The sequence below is a fragment of the Rousettus aegyptiacus genome, unplaced genomic scaffold (assembly GCF_014176215.1).
Source record: "Rousettus aegyptiacus isolate mRouAeg1 unplaced genomic scaffold, mRouAeg1.p scaffold_m13_p_5, whole genome shotgun sequence".
In the NCBI taxonomy this organism is placed as follows: domain Eukaryota; kingdom Metazoa; phylum Chordata; class Mammalia; order Chiroptera; family Pteropodidae; genus Rousettus; species Rousettus aegyptiacus.
In genome coordinates, this window is record NW_023416308.1 from 4,815,710 (window position 1) to 4,830,218 (window position 14,509).

Sequence of the window (14,509 nt, forward strand, 5' to 3'; positions counted from 1 at the left end):
AAACACGTTCTAGCACAAATATTGCTGGTACAGCAGCATAACCTGTGTCTTCTAAGCAGTCATGGCCCAAAGACCGTGAGGGCTATTAAAAACAAATAAAACCTCCTTCCTTCCCCCAGAGTGGGAGTTCTTCAGTCAGGGCACAGAATCCGCTGGGGAGGGGCTATTTGCGTGCGGTGGGGCCCTCGGCTGGGGGTGTGGGATGCGGTGTTCCCGAGGCGACAGATGAGGGATTTGGGCCGTGTGGGAAGTGAACTGCGGAATTCTCCCCTCGGTTCCTGCGGCGGGGCTCCGAAGGAGACATGAGGATGCAGAGTGCAGCCCTGGAGACAGAGGGCCGGGGAGCGGGCGAGGATACCACCCCGCGCGCGCGCACCGAGCTCCCAGGTCGCTCGGCCTCGCCTTCCTAGGCACCCACGCCGGCCCGAGGCCGACCCGAAGGGCAGTCGGCCCCCTCGAGGCAGCGAGTTCAGGGCGCCCGCCGCCAGCCCTCCACCGCCCACCGCCCCTCGATTCTGGTTTTTCGGGCGGGTGGGGATCTAGAGCCGCTCGAACCGGGGAAGACCCGGGGAGGGGCGCGGGCTCGCGCTCCCGCAAGCCGCCGGCCGCGGCGCGCACATTGCAGGCGCGGCGCGGCGCGGCGCGAGGCGGCCTCGATCCGGGTTCCTGGGGGCGGCGCGCCGGAGGGGCGGGGCCTGCGTGGCGGCGTGGGCGCGAGCCGCGCGGGGGGGCGCGCGAGCCGCGGGGAGGGGGCGGGGCCGCGCCGCCCGCGCCGCGCTGGGCGCTCTCGGCCAATGAGCGGCGTCCACATGCCGCGGCGGCGGCGAGAGGGGAGGCAGCGGCCGATAAATGCTATTAGAGCAGCCGCCGCGGAGCCGTCCCCGACGCCACCTCCTTCTCCTCCGCCGCAGTTTCCTCCGCCGCTGTCGGGGGTGCGGAGCTGAGGGAACAGGGCGAGCGCGCCACGCACCACCCCGCCGGCTCGCCGCCCTCGCTCCGTTCCGCCCTCAGGGGTCGGCCGGGCGCCCCCTCCTCCGGTCCGGGCGGGGCCGCGAATCACCTCAGGAGAGCGGGGAGGGGGCTCGGGGGGCCGCGGCCTGCACTGCGAGCCGGCGGTTGAGGGCGAGGCAGGCCCTCCCTTCTGACGAGGAGAGGAAGGGTCGCGAGCCCCCACCGCCCCGCTGAGCCCGGGCCGGGCGCCGCGAGGGCCGGGCAGCGAGAGGAGCGGTTGTCTGCGGGAGGGGGCGCGGGGGTGATTCAGCGCCCCGCGAGGCGGAAGCGGCCGGAGGAGGAGGGGGAGAAGCCAGTCGGCGCCCGGGCACCCGGGGTGGCACGAGCGCGCGGTCCGAGTGCGAGGCGGAGGCGAGGAGGCCGCGGGGACGGGAGGCGAGGCCGGCCGGGCCCCCGCAGCCATGGAGAACGCGCACACAAAGACAGTGGAGGAGGTGCTGGGCCACTTCGGGGTCAACGAGAGCACGGGGCTGAGCCTGGAGCAAGTCAAGAAGCTCAAGGAGAGATGGGGCTCCAACGGTAGGTCCCCGGCGCTCGGGCTGCAGGGACCCGGCGCGGCGCGGGCCCGAGAGCCAGGGAAGATGGCTGACCGGGCCCCACCTCGTGGGTCTCGGCTCCGAGCCCGCCGAGGGCTGCAGGCGACGGGCCGAGCCCGCGCGCCGGCCCCGCGGGGAAAGAGACTGACTGCAGGCGCGGGGCGCTGGGGTCGGGTCAGCGCCTCGTCTCCTTGCCCTAGCGGACGGAGCCCTTGACCTTCCCCGCACGCAGCCAGCTAGCTCCGCGACTGTCACCAGCAGCAGCCAGCAGCTCGACCCCGGTGGAGGAACGAGTCTCTTGCAGCGGGGTTGAGCCTTGCGAGACATTTTCCCGTCCCCAGCCGGTTTGTGAGGCGGCGTCGTAGTTGAAAATGCTTCTGGCCGTTCTTGTACTACCCAAAGTTACACATCTGGCAGAAGTGATGACATAGCTGAAATGACTGCTTGTTTCAGGATCCCTGTTTAGGTGACGATGAGATTTCACGCTTCGGGGTAGACCTAAGGCCATTGGTTACAAGTATTGCATTTTTTTGTTAGGGTACCATTTTAGTATGGTTTCCATTAAAAATGGTTGAATGTACATATATCTAGGTACGTTTTTCAAGACTGATAATTTTTAGCCATTCTTTTTAGGCAGAATGCTAAAATTTTTTTTTTTTCCTTCCTCTCTTGACACGTTGCCTGGCGAATTTCTACATTCTACAGAGTTACCAGCTGAAGAAGGTAAATAATCCTAAAATGTTCTTTCTCTCCATCCCTCCTCCCAATCTTTGTGTGCCGATGTTAAGATGACATTTGTGACAAATGTGTTTGTTTCTAACAGGAAAAACTTTGCTGGAACTTGTGATTGAGCAGTTTGAAGACTTACTAGTTAGAATTTTATTGCTGGCCGCATGTATATCTTTTGTAAGTATAAAGCAATTGTTTTCTCTCCAAAAAGTTGAGTGACCAGGAAATAAATGATGCCTTTTGGGTTGGAATATTATATATGGAGGTTTAAGCTGTGTTTCCATGGTTCTTTTTAAAACCCAGGTACTTTTAAATTGCAAAACACTTGAAGCCATTCGTGAACAGAAAATAAATGGATGCCTGACATTTAAGTGCAATTAGAAATTATTGCCGAATGTGGCAGGCTCTTATTCTTTATCAGCTTTTAAGATCAAAAAGTTCTTTATTGGAAGGCCTTTCGGTTTTGGGTTCTTCTGTTGTGTAAGAGCATACTAAGATGATGTTGGGCTCTTTGTAGTCCGTAAATAGAACTTACAAAAGGAATATTCCAGTTGCTCTCTTGTCCTGGTAATGGCAAGGTGACAGTTGTTTCTGACAGTGACAGGAATGATGACGGCAGTGATGGCACCACTGTTGACCAAATTTGGTCACTGACCTTTAGGGTGGTATATTTATCTAAATTGGACCCCTGTCTTGAGTGACTCCTAGGTTAATAGAACAAGGTACAGTTGGTTCTGGATCTTTAAAAAAAAAAACCATAGTGTTTTCTCTTGTTCTGTATGTGCTTACCCGCTTCAGTCCTGTATGGTTGCTAAGAAACTGGTGAAATGCACAGAACTGCAGCAGAAGAAAGGTGATGGGGGCTGGTGAAGATACTTCTAGGTTATTAACATTTTTTTTCTGTTCAATATTTTTTATTGCATTTTTTTCTTGGGCAGTGGACTTCTTGGTAGTTTTCCTAAAAATGGTCATGAATAGGACACAGATGTTCCTAATCTTAACAGCATGAGATGCCTTTTGTTCTTAAATTACAGTATTTTGTTCTTATAAAAACCATGATGGGGAGTGAAATTCACCCAGTGTAATAATTTTTTCAGGCTTTGCAAAACTGACACAGCATCTAGGTTTCATTTTTATACATTTGTATGTATGCAGGCCCCAGAGATCTACCTCAATCTTTTTCACAACCATACCATAGAGGGCTATTTTGAGAACTAAAAGGAAGCAGGGACATTTCTTTAGATAAAAGGGAAAAAATTGGAAAGAGGTGAACTTTTTTGGGGGGGTAATTCTGAACATGAATTCTGCCATGAGACTAATAGATCATGCGGTGTTAGCCATATGATGTGTAACCATTAATCAGTTCTCACAAATCTTTTCAATGGTTTTCACTGAATAAAATTAAGAGTGACATATCAAACCATTCAACATCTTGAATTAATCATTTCACACCCCTTACATGTCTGTTAATGAATTTACCCCCCACACGCACCAATAAATGGCTGCTGTTTTAACCAGTTAAAGGAGTAATCAATTGTATTATAATGGCTAGGTACAGAACCAGATGGGTGCTAGAGTAACGAGGGGGATCACTTCATAAACTATATAAATGTCTAACCAATTTATTGTGTACCTGAAACTAATATAAAATTAAAAAATTTAAAATCATAAAGGACTAGATCTATTTGATTAACTAGTTTTAATATATTGTCATGGGACAAAACTTGTTATATTTGGGCTAGAATAATATGTTTAAGCTGGCTACATAATTCTGAAATAGTCTTAGCTTTGGTAGTTAAAATACCGAGGTTAAATAAGATCAGTAATACACCACTAATTAGCTGGTGTATACAATGCAGAAATAAAATGTTGAGTTATCCTGTGTGTGTAACTTAAGGCAGTATTATCACATCAGTGGCATTTCCAATAAACAATCTATCAACTATTTGGCTTGTATGGGATCTTGAGTGGCCAGTTTGACTGTTAACATTTTGAATTGATGATGTAATTTTTATGTTGAAGTAATTTATAGTTTCTAGGCGTTTTCAAATGAGTTAAATAAATGCTTTAATTGCGTTATAAGGTAGGATGTCAGGTTTGTGTAGCTCTAAAGAGCCGTATTGGAGTTTGAGTTACTTTTTGATGACTACTTGGAGTTATTGCTCAAGGAATGAACTATGTTATGTTTTTATTTTATGGGTTACTAAACAAAAATAATGTGGTTTATGAATTACTGTTACTTAACTTGCTTTGATTTGTTTGATTAAAAAATGGCAGATATGAAACCTGATTTGTTGGTTTTCTTTGTGGGGGTGTTGGCACTACTGTTACATTGTGCTTGACCTTTTCAGTCTTCATTTTTCTATCTTTTAAAGGTGCACTGATTCTTTTGGGATAGTTGATTCCTAGTAGTTTAATAGGAAAAACCCGGTGAAATATTCATGTTCTTTTGGAGAAGTGAATAGGTAGTTCCTAATATATATGATAATCATCAGGTTCTGTTTAAGTTAAAAAGAAATATTAGACTTCAGCGTTTTACTTTAAATATCAAACTAAGTAGTAAACTGTTAACCATAGTTAATATTTTGCCGTGGCAGAAAGAGGAAACTGCATGAATGTAGGGATACATATGACCTGTAGGGATAGGGTTTAATTCTAATGTTCGTCGAAATAGTTTATTTTAAAGGTCACTTGGATTGGAAGAGGTCATCTTTGTACTTACCACTGCGTATGAAGTAACATTAGAAATTTCTTAATTTTAACATTCAGGACCTTCTATCCCTTCACTTTGTCTTTCCATCCTTGGTCACCAATTTTGCCATTTATATAACATCATATGGTTGTTTACCTGGAATGCGCCTCCTTCCCTCTTTTCACTGTTTGGTTAGGTCTGTTTTTTCAACACCTGGTACGTGGCACAGACACTGGGGATACAGCATCAAACAAAACAGACAAAGCCTCTTACCTGGAGCTGACATTCTAGTAGAGACAAATAATAAGTAAAATATGTAATAATCCGTTGGACGGTGATAGTGCTGTGGGGTAGAGTGGAGGGGGAGGTGGTAGAATAAGGAAGTATGGGGAAGGGAGTGTAATTTTCGAAACAGGTGGTTCAGGGAAGGCCTCTAAGAAGCTGACATTTGAGAAAAGACCTGAAGGCGAGTTTGGGCCGTGTTTCATTTAGCTCAATCATAAAGTCTTCTATGGTAATACGATTTGTATAAGTTTCTCTACCCTCCACCTCCATTTCCCCAGCTCAGCTACTTAGAGCAACCCTAAAATGGTAATAGAACTTTCTTAGTCTCAACTTACACTTACATTTGAATAATTCTCTTTTTTTCCCTACTGGATCCTTTAAAGGGATTCTTAATTCTTTTTTAGAGCCTGTGTCATTGCTTTTGATATAACAAATATTTGGGTCAGTTTGTATCAGTAGCATTTCCAGAATACGTGAGACTTGTATACTTTGGTTTTCACAGAACAATATATTCAAGAAGTATTTGATATTTTGATCTGTGGTGATTTGTAAATTTTTCCTGTTTCTTTTTAATTTTTCATTTTAAAAAAGATAAAATGGATAGTTTACTGATTGGTTTAACTAATTTATTTAGATCCTTTTAAAAATATGGTTTGAAAGGTGAATGTATGTGGGGTTTTTTTTTTCTTTTTTTAAGAAGAATATAGTCTCAAATCTGAAAACGTTGAAGAATGTTTTCACATAAGCCTTACATTGGCATCAGAAGCGAATGTTGTCTTCATACTTTTTTTTTTAATGGCTGAGGGAATTTTTGTTTTCCACCCCCAGAAAATTGCTATAACATTTATTGGTGATTTTTTTTTTTATTCTTGTAAAATGTTTGATTTCCACTTTTTTTTTAAAGATTTTTTTTAATGTAAATTTCTTCATTTATTGAACATGTTTCTAAGGATATGAGATGGAATGCAGACCGGTGCTATTCTCTGAAAAACGTGCTTATGATCTCTCATTTTCTTTTTATGGTCTCAGTAAGAGCTCAGCATATTATCCAATATATAAGTAACTGAGTCACAGTACTGTGATTTTCTCCCAGTTTATACCACAACATACCTTTTTACCTTGAATTAAAATTTGTTTAATTCATTAAAACTGCTCTCCAGCATCTTTTGGCTCTTCTGTCAGAGGTTATTGTGCTATACAAATATCAGTCTTATAGACACCTTACTCCTGCCCTATTTAAGCATTTTAAATTGTAGTTGAGCATTCATTAGCATGTAGTTACTTTGAATAGGATTGAAACTTTGAACTTGTGGATACTGTAAGCCCCAGAAAGCATGAAATGTTACTGTACTTAGTGCAAAGCAAAGGGAGGAAGAAACTTTATGCCTAAAATTATCCCGCAATAGTCTTTTCTTCCACTTTCCAGTTGTTACTGTTGATGAAGTTGTTTATCTTTTTGTTCTCTTAATGTTTAAGTTCATATACTGCCACTTAGGATCTTATACCTTAGAGGTTTTGTTTCATTCATTCATGTATCTGTTCAATAAATATATAGCGAGCATCAACTGTGTATAAGAGACTCTTCTAGGCCCTTGGGGATACACAGTTAACAAAAGGCAATGCAAACAGATAATCTTTTATGTTCAACCTGTTCTCAATAAACATTTTTCAAAACATTTCACCCATCCTGTATAAATGTTTTGTATACCTCTTGTATACTGTAATTATGAATTTCCTGTACTATCAGGCTAATAAGGCATTTTGCATTTTGGTAATAATGTGTCACCCATTCAATTTCTCTCTCCTTCTACCCCATCTCATGGAGTCTTTTTGTTAGCATCTTCTTCCCACTTATACAAGAGGTTTTCTTTATATTAGAACAAAACCATGAAGGATTGCACAATATGATTTGAATGTAATTGGTTGAATTAGTTCTTACCGCTTAATGAAATACGGTGGACCTTTATTTTGGGCTGTAGCATTTAATTCTTTGGGTTTTTCATGGTTTCAAAATAGATATTTTAAAAAATATTCAAGAGATTGTCAATTGTCAATTTTAAGCAGATTTAGCACCATCCTTTTACCCTAAGGGATTTGCCTACTAGTTTCGTATCAAGCAGTAATTAGTATATCTGTAAAACTTTCAAATAACTGAATGCCTGTGTTTCTTACACATAAACATTTAAAGTCATAGTGGAAGGAAAGCCTTCCATTGTACAGATAAGGATTATTACATTACTGATGAACACCACTTGTGCAAAGGAATGACACATTTCTTGAAAAGTAGAGGTTTGCTCTGATTGTCCTGTCACTGCCTTAGTCTTTTTCTTTTCTCAGCTGTTATGGGATATTGCTTTAAGTTTGTTCCTCAGGCCTAGCTGCCAAGAGGGAAATTCATATCCGCTTTAACAAGGTGTGAAGCTTATCTTAACAGTTGCTAATGCCTCACTGACCTTTTGGAAAGGTCCTAGTTACTCTTCAGGTTGAGCAATTTTTCTCCCCCAAGAGCTAATTAAATTTCTTATTTCTGATATGCTCTCCTTGGCAAGTGTTTGGAAGGCTAGTATGAAAGCAGCTGTGATCTTGCATCTATCAGAATTTATAACTTCCTAGAGAAGTTTTCATTTTGGCATTAGGCCTGGCTTTAACACCAGGAATGCCCGTTGAAAGCCTGCAGCAATATTTATATTTATTCTGGTTTTCTACCTGCCCTGGTTCACTAGATATCAGTGGTGATTGTCATCTACCAGGTCTAGGTCCTTTTGTCTCCTGGTTTTTTTCCTGCTTAAATTGGTATTTTTTGTTAATTCATCATTACCCTCTTTTACTTAGCAAAATTCACATCGAGCCTTGCCTTAGTCTTTCCGCTTATTTACTATTTGTTTAAAAGCTCACTTAATAGTATTCCACCAAGTACAAATAGTTAGATCCTTCATTATAGCCATAAACAATGTTTATTAAAAAATATCAAAAACAGTGCTTTTATTGTTTACTAAATAGACCTTTTAAAGAAAAGGTTTTGTGAAATGTGTGAACACTTGAAGCAGTGTTTTTTAAAAAAAGATTAATCTTACCTCTCAGGTTGAATCATGAGAAATATTTAACACCTTTTCTGGATTGGCAGTTTTCCACAAAAATTGGTGGTTAAATTTTTAATCATTTAAGATTCATTGTGTTTGATTTTCTCTTATCACCTTAGAGTTGCTTAATTATGAAGTACACTGGCTCTTGTAGCTTTTAAATCTTAAAGTTATGATTGTGTGAACTAGAAGTTAATTCTCTGCTGATTTTTCTTGGCAGTGTTCTGTGTCCAATTATAACATTTTTGGACTTGTGTCATTTCTGAAATGCTATGCTGCTACACTAGATGTCATATGGAAGATAACCTTCAAAATAACTAACTGATTATGGAACAATCTTGCGATAATTCTGAGATCAGTAATACCACTGAAAATAAGTGAAGCATTAACAGTTTATGTACTTAAAATTTTGAGTCAGTGATCATTATTTTTGCAATGAATTTATGCCACAGGATATTATTTGGTATGAATATTGATAAGAATATTACCCAAGTCAACAAAGTTGATGATTGCTGTTTACTTTAACAAAATCAAGAAATTTTTATTTCTTCTGAATATACACATATAAAATGGGACTTATTTTCTAAAAAGTTTTATTTGGATTTTAAAACAATTATTACATGAAAAAATAAGTTCAAGGGTATTGTTAAGTTACACAGTTTTGATTTTCAAGAACTATTTTGAACAAGACATAGCTAGTTTATTCCTGTCATTACATTTTGTCATCATTTTATTTCTAGGGAAGGTAAGGAAAGAGATTTTGTATATCGTGATTCCTTTAGTGTCAGCCCCTTTTGTTGTAAAGTGGCACTAAGCCCAAAAATACATTACAGTTTTAACACATGCCATTTCTCTTTCAGGTTTTGGCTTGGTTTGAAGAAGGTGAAGAAACAATTACAGCCTTTGTAGAACCCTTTGTAATTTTACTTATATTAGTAGCCAATGCAATTGTGGGTGTATGGCAGGTAAGCAAAAATTACTGCACTGCTAAAATTTAGTAATTTACCTGACTTAAACTGTGTTAATCTTCTGTTATCTGTTTTTCTTGATCTGTTTGTTGACTTAAAATACCTCTGTGGAATGTCTACATGTGTTTTTTTCTTTTGTCTTTTTATTTAATGGCAAAATTTCGGACCTCATGTATAGTACTTTGCTCATGCATATATGAATTGTTCAGTCTTCATGGTAACATGCAGTTAAGAACTGTGGCTGAGAGAAGCTACTTTAAGGAAAACTATAAAATTTGAGAACTGGTGTCTATCTTTATATTCCTTAGCTGCTTCCTATGGAAAACTTAATGACACAATGTCATTTTATTCTCCTTAGATTTTGTGTATGTGTGTTGGGGTGGTGGGGGCGGGGGGGGGTTAGCTATAAAAATTGTCTAAATCCTAGATTGTTTTCAGAGTTTACTCTTGGCCATTTTCCTTCAGTTGCCTAGGCCTTTCTTACTCACAGAATGGAAGCTAATTTTACTTCAGAAACAAATTGAGATTTCTTCCCCCTACTCTCCCACCCCCAGCTCACATAATTGTCCTTATGCAGATATGTAGTTTCAGGACTAACTTTTCTAGGACTGTTGATCTGTTTGAATTTTTTTAAAGTTCTAAGACTAATACTTCAAATACTTTAAGTTTTTATGGGTATAATCATTCCTTTGAGGACTAAAATATAGTGTAGCTGTCATTCTTAAAGTGGAAACTTCTGATCTTATTAATGAACATGAAGCTCTTTATGTGGTGGGATTATATAGAAAGATGGCCTACCTCAAAAAAATTTTTTTACCCCCAGTCACCCCCCCCCTTTTTTTTTTACCCCATCCCTAGAAAATTTTAATCGTGCTATATTTCTTTATTGGTTTTCTTTTTTAATCGTTTAAGTACAAATGATCCTTGTGAATATTTTAGGCAAAGGAAACTACATAGTATTTGAACATCCTTCTCAAGCTACTAATATGTATTTTTAAGTAATTTATGCCAGTTATGTATTAGATACATCATATACATTCCCATTTCATCCTTACAGTGTCATCTTGTAAGGCAGATGATGTTTCCATTTGACAGATATGACATTGATGTTCACAGTGATTAAGTGACTTAATCATAGGCCATACAGGTAGTACATAGAATATCTAGGATTTGAATCCAGGCCCAGGCTGATATGAATTCCAAATTAAAATTTTACAACAGTTTTCATAAAACTTTTTTATTGTCTTAGTTTAAAAAAAGAATAATATTCTTAGGTCTTAATCCTATTTACATAGTACACAGAATGGTATGGGCAATACTGGAGGGTTCTTGCCTTCTGGAAGAAAAATAATTATAGTGTAGTAGGGTAGTATTGGGTGGTGGGGGTGGGTACAGATTTCTGACCAGTGACATCAAGGAAGACTTCTTACAGGTGGTGACAGGCAACTGGGAGCTATTGAGAAACAGTTTTATGGGCGGAGGCTGGGGAGAATATTCCAGAGAGGGAGTGGCATGAACAAAAAGATATAAACTGTTTAAGGAATGACACTTAGACCAATTTGGGTTTGAGTTTAAAAGGTGGGAGTTATCCTTCTGTTTGTAGTATGTTAGGTATCTTTGTATTTCTCCAAATTGACTTGTAAGTTTATGCTTCTATTTTAAATGTACCTTTGCTAGTTTTTAGTGGGAGCAAAATATAGTCTCCTTAACCTTGAGTGATCTAGTTAAATTCTACCTGACATGACCTTGACGAGGGAGTAAAGGAAATAAAACTGCCACAATTTATAAATTTAAAGGAGAAAAAGTAATTTCGAATTTGACTAATAAAATTCTGAGCATTGCTGCTATTCATTCTACAACATCAGTTACATTTGAACTTAATCTGAAGGATCTTAGAGCAGTGACATTAGTTAGGGTTAAATATTCTAATATTTCTGTTAATTATAAGGTGATGCAGATCTACTCATTCTTTAAGCAGATCTAATGTGAGATCGAAATTATTTTTACCATGAAGTTCCAAAATTTAAGGTTTCCTGTATTTTTTTGCGGATATATACCTAAAAAGTGAGACGCATGTTTTTAGCTTTGTGTCACCTAAATTCTCAGGTTTAAGGATTTTTCACAGCAGATCATAATTCTTAGAGCAAGGTAAAAAATGAGATCATAGAATATTGAGCATAAATTCTGTCCAAGTAAAGGTTAAATTGAAGAGCTTTAGATCGGAGGGCCAAAATGTGAGAGAAATGAAAACCCTTTTCTTTGTCTGTTGAGTAACTTTACCTGGGCATATACCCTGCAGGCTCGCTCCTTAACTTCTAATTGCTTATTCTCTAAAAGAGAACAAATTTGGCACAGAAGCTTTTCTTTTTTTTTCTTAAAGGAACTTTCCTATAGCTTTCTTTTTTTCCCCAACATGACTCATTTTGATTCTATATCTTTCATCTTGAAATTAGGAAAGAAAAACTGTGACTTAAGTCTGATATGTTCATGTATAATATGGTAAATGTATGTGACTGGCAGTGCTAATGATGAGATTTCAGCCCTTTAGTGTTTTTTTACCACTGGAGAGAGATTTCTTGGCATTTGTGAGACATAACATGATTTTCTTAATTTGTCACTCATGGCATTTCTCATGTGCCAGAACAAAGTTGAAGCATTTTACAGACAGCATATAAATCCTCACAGCCCTCGAGGTAGATTCTGTAAATGTCCTGGTTTTGTAGCCAGTAAACCTTCATGTTGTATGACTTATCCACAGTCACATAACTGTTACATGGAAAAGTCTGGATTGGACCTAGGCAGTCAAGCCCCAGACAGTGATGGTTCGTGTGAGATGGGATCAGTTTAGAAGGTGTAGGTGCGTGCAGCCAGATGTGAGGGACGCGTTTCAGTGTGCTTGGGGACAGTGGACTGTAACTGCTTTTCCCCCTTATGGTTTTATCCCCTTACCCTTCTTGGGCTTGTTTTTTAGTTTCTATACAAAACATAAGGGCCTGCTGTTCTTTACCTTAAAATGTGAATTGTTTAATACAAATGTATTTCTCGTATCTTTGTAAAGTTTAGATTAGAACACTAAAATGTGATCGCTTGGGCTAGAAATACTTGCAGTGGTAGGCATACATCCACTACTTTTATCATGTTTTTTTTTCCTTCTTTTTTTATAGGAAAGAAATGCTGAAAATGCAATTGAAGCCCTTAAGGAGTATGAGCCTGAAATGGGCAAAGTATATCGACAGGACAGAAAGAGTGTACAACGGATTAAAGCTAAAGACATCGTTCCTGGTGATATTGTGGAAATTGCTGGTGAGTTGACTTCATTTTTGTTTTAGTCTAGATTGTATATCTGAATGGACTCTTTACGAAGGCTCACAATTGTTTTAAAAATTATACTCATATGTATCAATTTTGGTGCCAGCCAAACATCAGGGTTTTTGTAAAATTATTTCAGAGTATTTTGGCATTTCATGTTGTGATGCTTTGAATTATTGTGTTTATTATGAGAAAACACTAGCGCTAGTGAGCTACTGATTTGACAGTTATAATGTAGTTTGTTAGCGTACTAGTTAATGGCTATGTAGTTTTTTGTGTTTTGGTTCTTGGCACAAATGTTAAGTCATACTTGCAACTATCGAACTAAGTTGCTAGCTAAGGGTAATTTCATGACACTGAAAGCTCTCCTTTAAAAATACTTTCACATTACGCTCAGCCAGTGGTCTTAGGCTGGGCTCTATAGGGGGACTTAAGAGTTCATGAATCCACTGCAAAGCTAGAGCTCTCTGCCAGTCTCAAGGAGGTCTGTATCCTCAATGCTCTAGATCAGTGCCACATTTTCAGGCAGTCCAGGATGCTCTTGGAACAGCCTATCTTTTTTGTTAGAGAGTCATTACATTGGATTATTTGGATCATCATGCTTATTCACACCCTTCTGAGCTCAGAGTGTGTGTGTGTGTGTGTGTGTGTGTGTGTGTGTGTGTGTGTGTGTGAGAGCAAGAGAGAATTATCTCACAGTAATGCTTTTAACTTGTTGGGAAAGTGTGCTTTGTCTTTTTTGTCTACCTCAGTTTAATAAAGAATTTAAAGAGCTGCATCTCTTGGCCTCTGAAAGGAAATTGTCTTGTCATAGATATTTTCACCATAATTTTTGTCATTCTTATTCCAGGAAAAGAATAGTGTTGCTTGTATCCCATGTCAGTTACATAGGACTAGAGTGCGTGTAAATGACCTAACAGCTCACTTAATAGTGTTAACAGAAGAAAAATTCAGAATGAAGTGTTTTGGCCGTGGGTTTTTAAAAACTTATTTTGACATAATTGCAGACTTAAAAGTTGCAAGAATAGTAGGAGAGTTCCCATGTAGCCTTTGCCCAGATTCTCTAAATGTTAGCATCTTATCACATGTGCTTTATTCTTTCAGTCTCATACATTTTTGTCCGGACTATCTGAATATAAGTTGCAGGCACAACGCCTCTTTACTCCTAAATAGTTGAGTGTTTATTTTATAAAATTGAGGGTGTTCTCTTAATATGACTCCAATATAATTATCAAAATCAGGAATTTGATATAATACTATTTAATCCACAGACTTTATTCATATTTTACCATTCATCACAATGGATTTTATAGTAAAAATATGAGTTAGGGAATTCTGGCAATGATTTAGAAAATAGGTCAGAATGGGGAAGGCTGCAGATGTGCTATTTTGATAGTCTAGACAAGAGGTAATGAGGATAAGAGATAATGAGGGCAGTAGCATTAATAATGAGGGGAAGAGTTTAAGTTTATAATTAGTGATTCTTATGCAGGGCTGCACATCAGAATTATCTGGGACGCTAAAATTTTTTTACCAGTATCAACCCAAATATTAACTCTCAGCCTCCCTTGCAATGAATTATGATCAAGTATAGTTCAGATTCAGATGCAAAGCAGCAGATTTTGATAACTGGAATAGATATGGGGGTAGAATGTAGAATCAGCGATACCAGCAGGATTTCTAGTTTAGGTGACTGGGTGGTGCTGGTGCTAAGAACTGACGAAGGAAGCATTGGAGGGAGATTTTTTTATATATATATGCCTTTGCCATATGTGAAGTTGCAGATAACATCACCTAAATAGGTATACAGGGTTCTTTTCGATTTTTGTATGTTTTCCATTTCTCCACTTTAACTGGTAATACACTCTTCAGCCTTTCAAATTAAGAATACTTAAAAAA

At 39.7% G+C, this 14,509-nt stretch overlaps 1 protein-coding gene across 3 annotated transcripts in view; it reads left to right on the forward strand.

Moving 5' to 3' along the window:
• The first annotated feature begins 854 nt into the window (after positions 1 to 854).
• The window catches only part of ATP2A2 (ATPase sarcoplasmic/endoplasmic reticulum Ca2+ transporting 2), a 46,837-nt gene continuing 33,182 nt past the window's right edge, over positions 855 to 14,509 (forward strand). The window contains exons 1-5 of one of the 3 annotated variants that reach the window (XM_016149666.2): positions 855 to 1,530; positions 2,253 to 2,270; positions 2,371 to 2,453; positions 9,194 to 9,298; positions 12,466 to 12,604. In XM_016149666.2, coding sequence (XP_016005152.2) covers positions 1,413 to 1,530; positions 2,253 to 2,270; positions 2,371 to 2,453; positions 9,194 to 9,298; positions 12,466 to 12,604 — 463 coding nt within the window. In that variant the 5' untranslated portion in view covers positions 855 to 1,412. The remainder of the gene's footprint in view (positions 1,531 to 2,252; positions 2,271 to 2,370; positions 2,454 to 9,193; positions 9,299 to 12,465; positions 12,605 to 14,509) is intronic. The other 2 variants (XR_001597503.2, XM_036221519.1) reach the window with 2 other exon arrangements.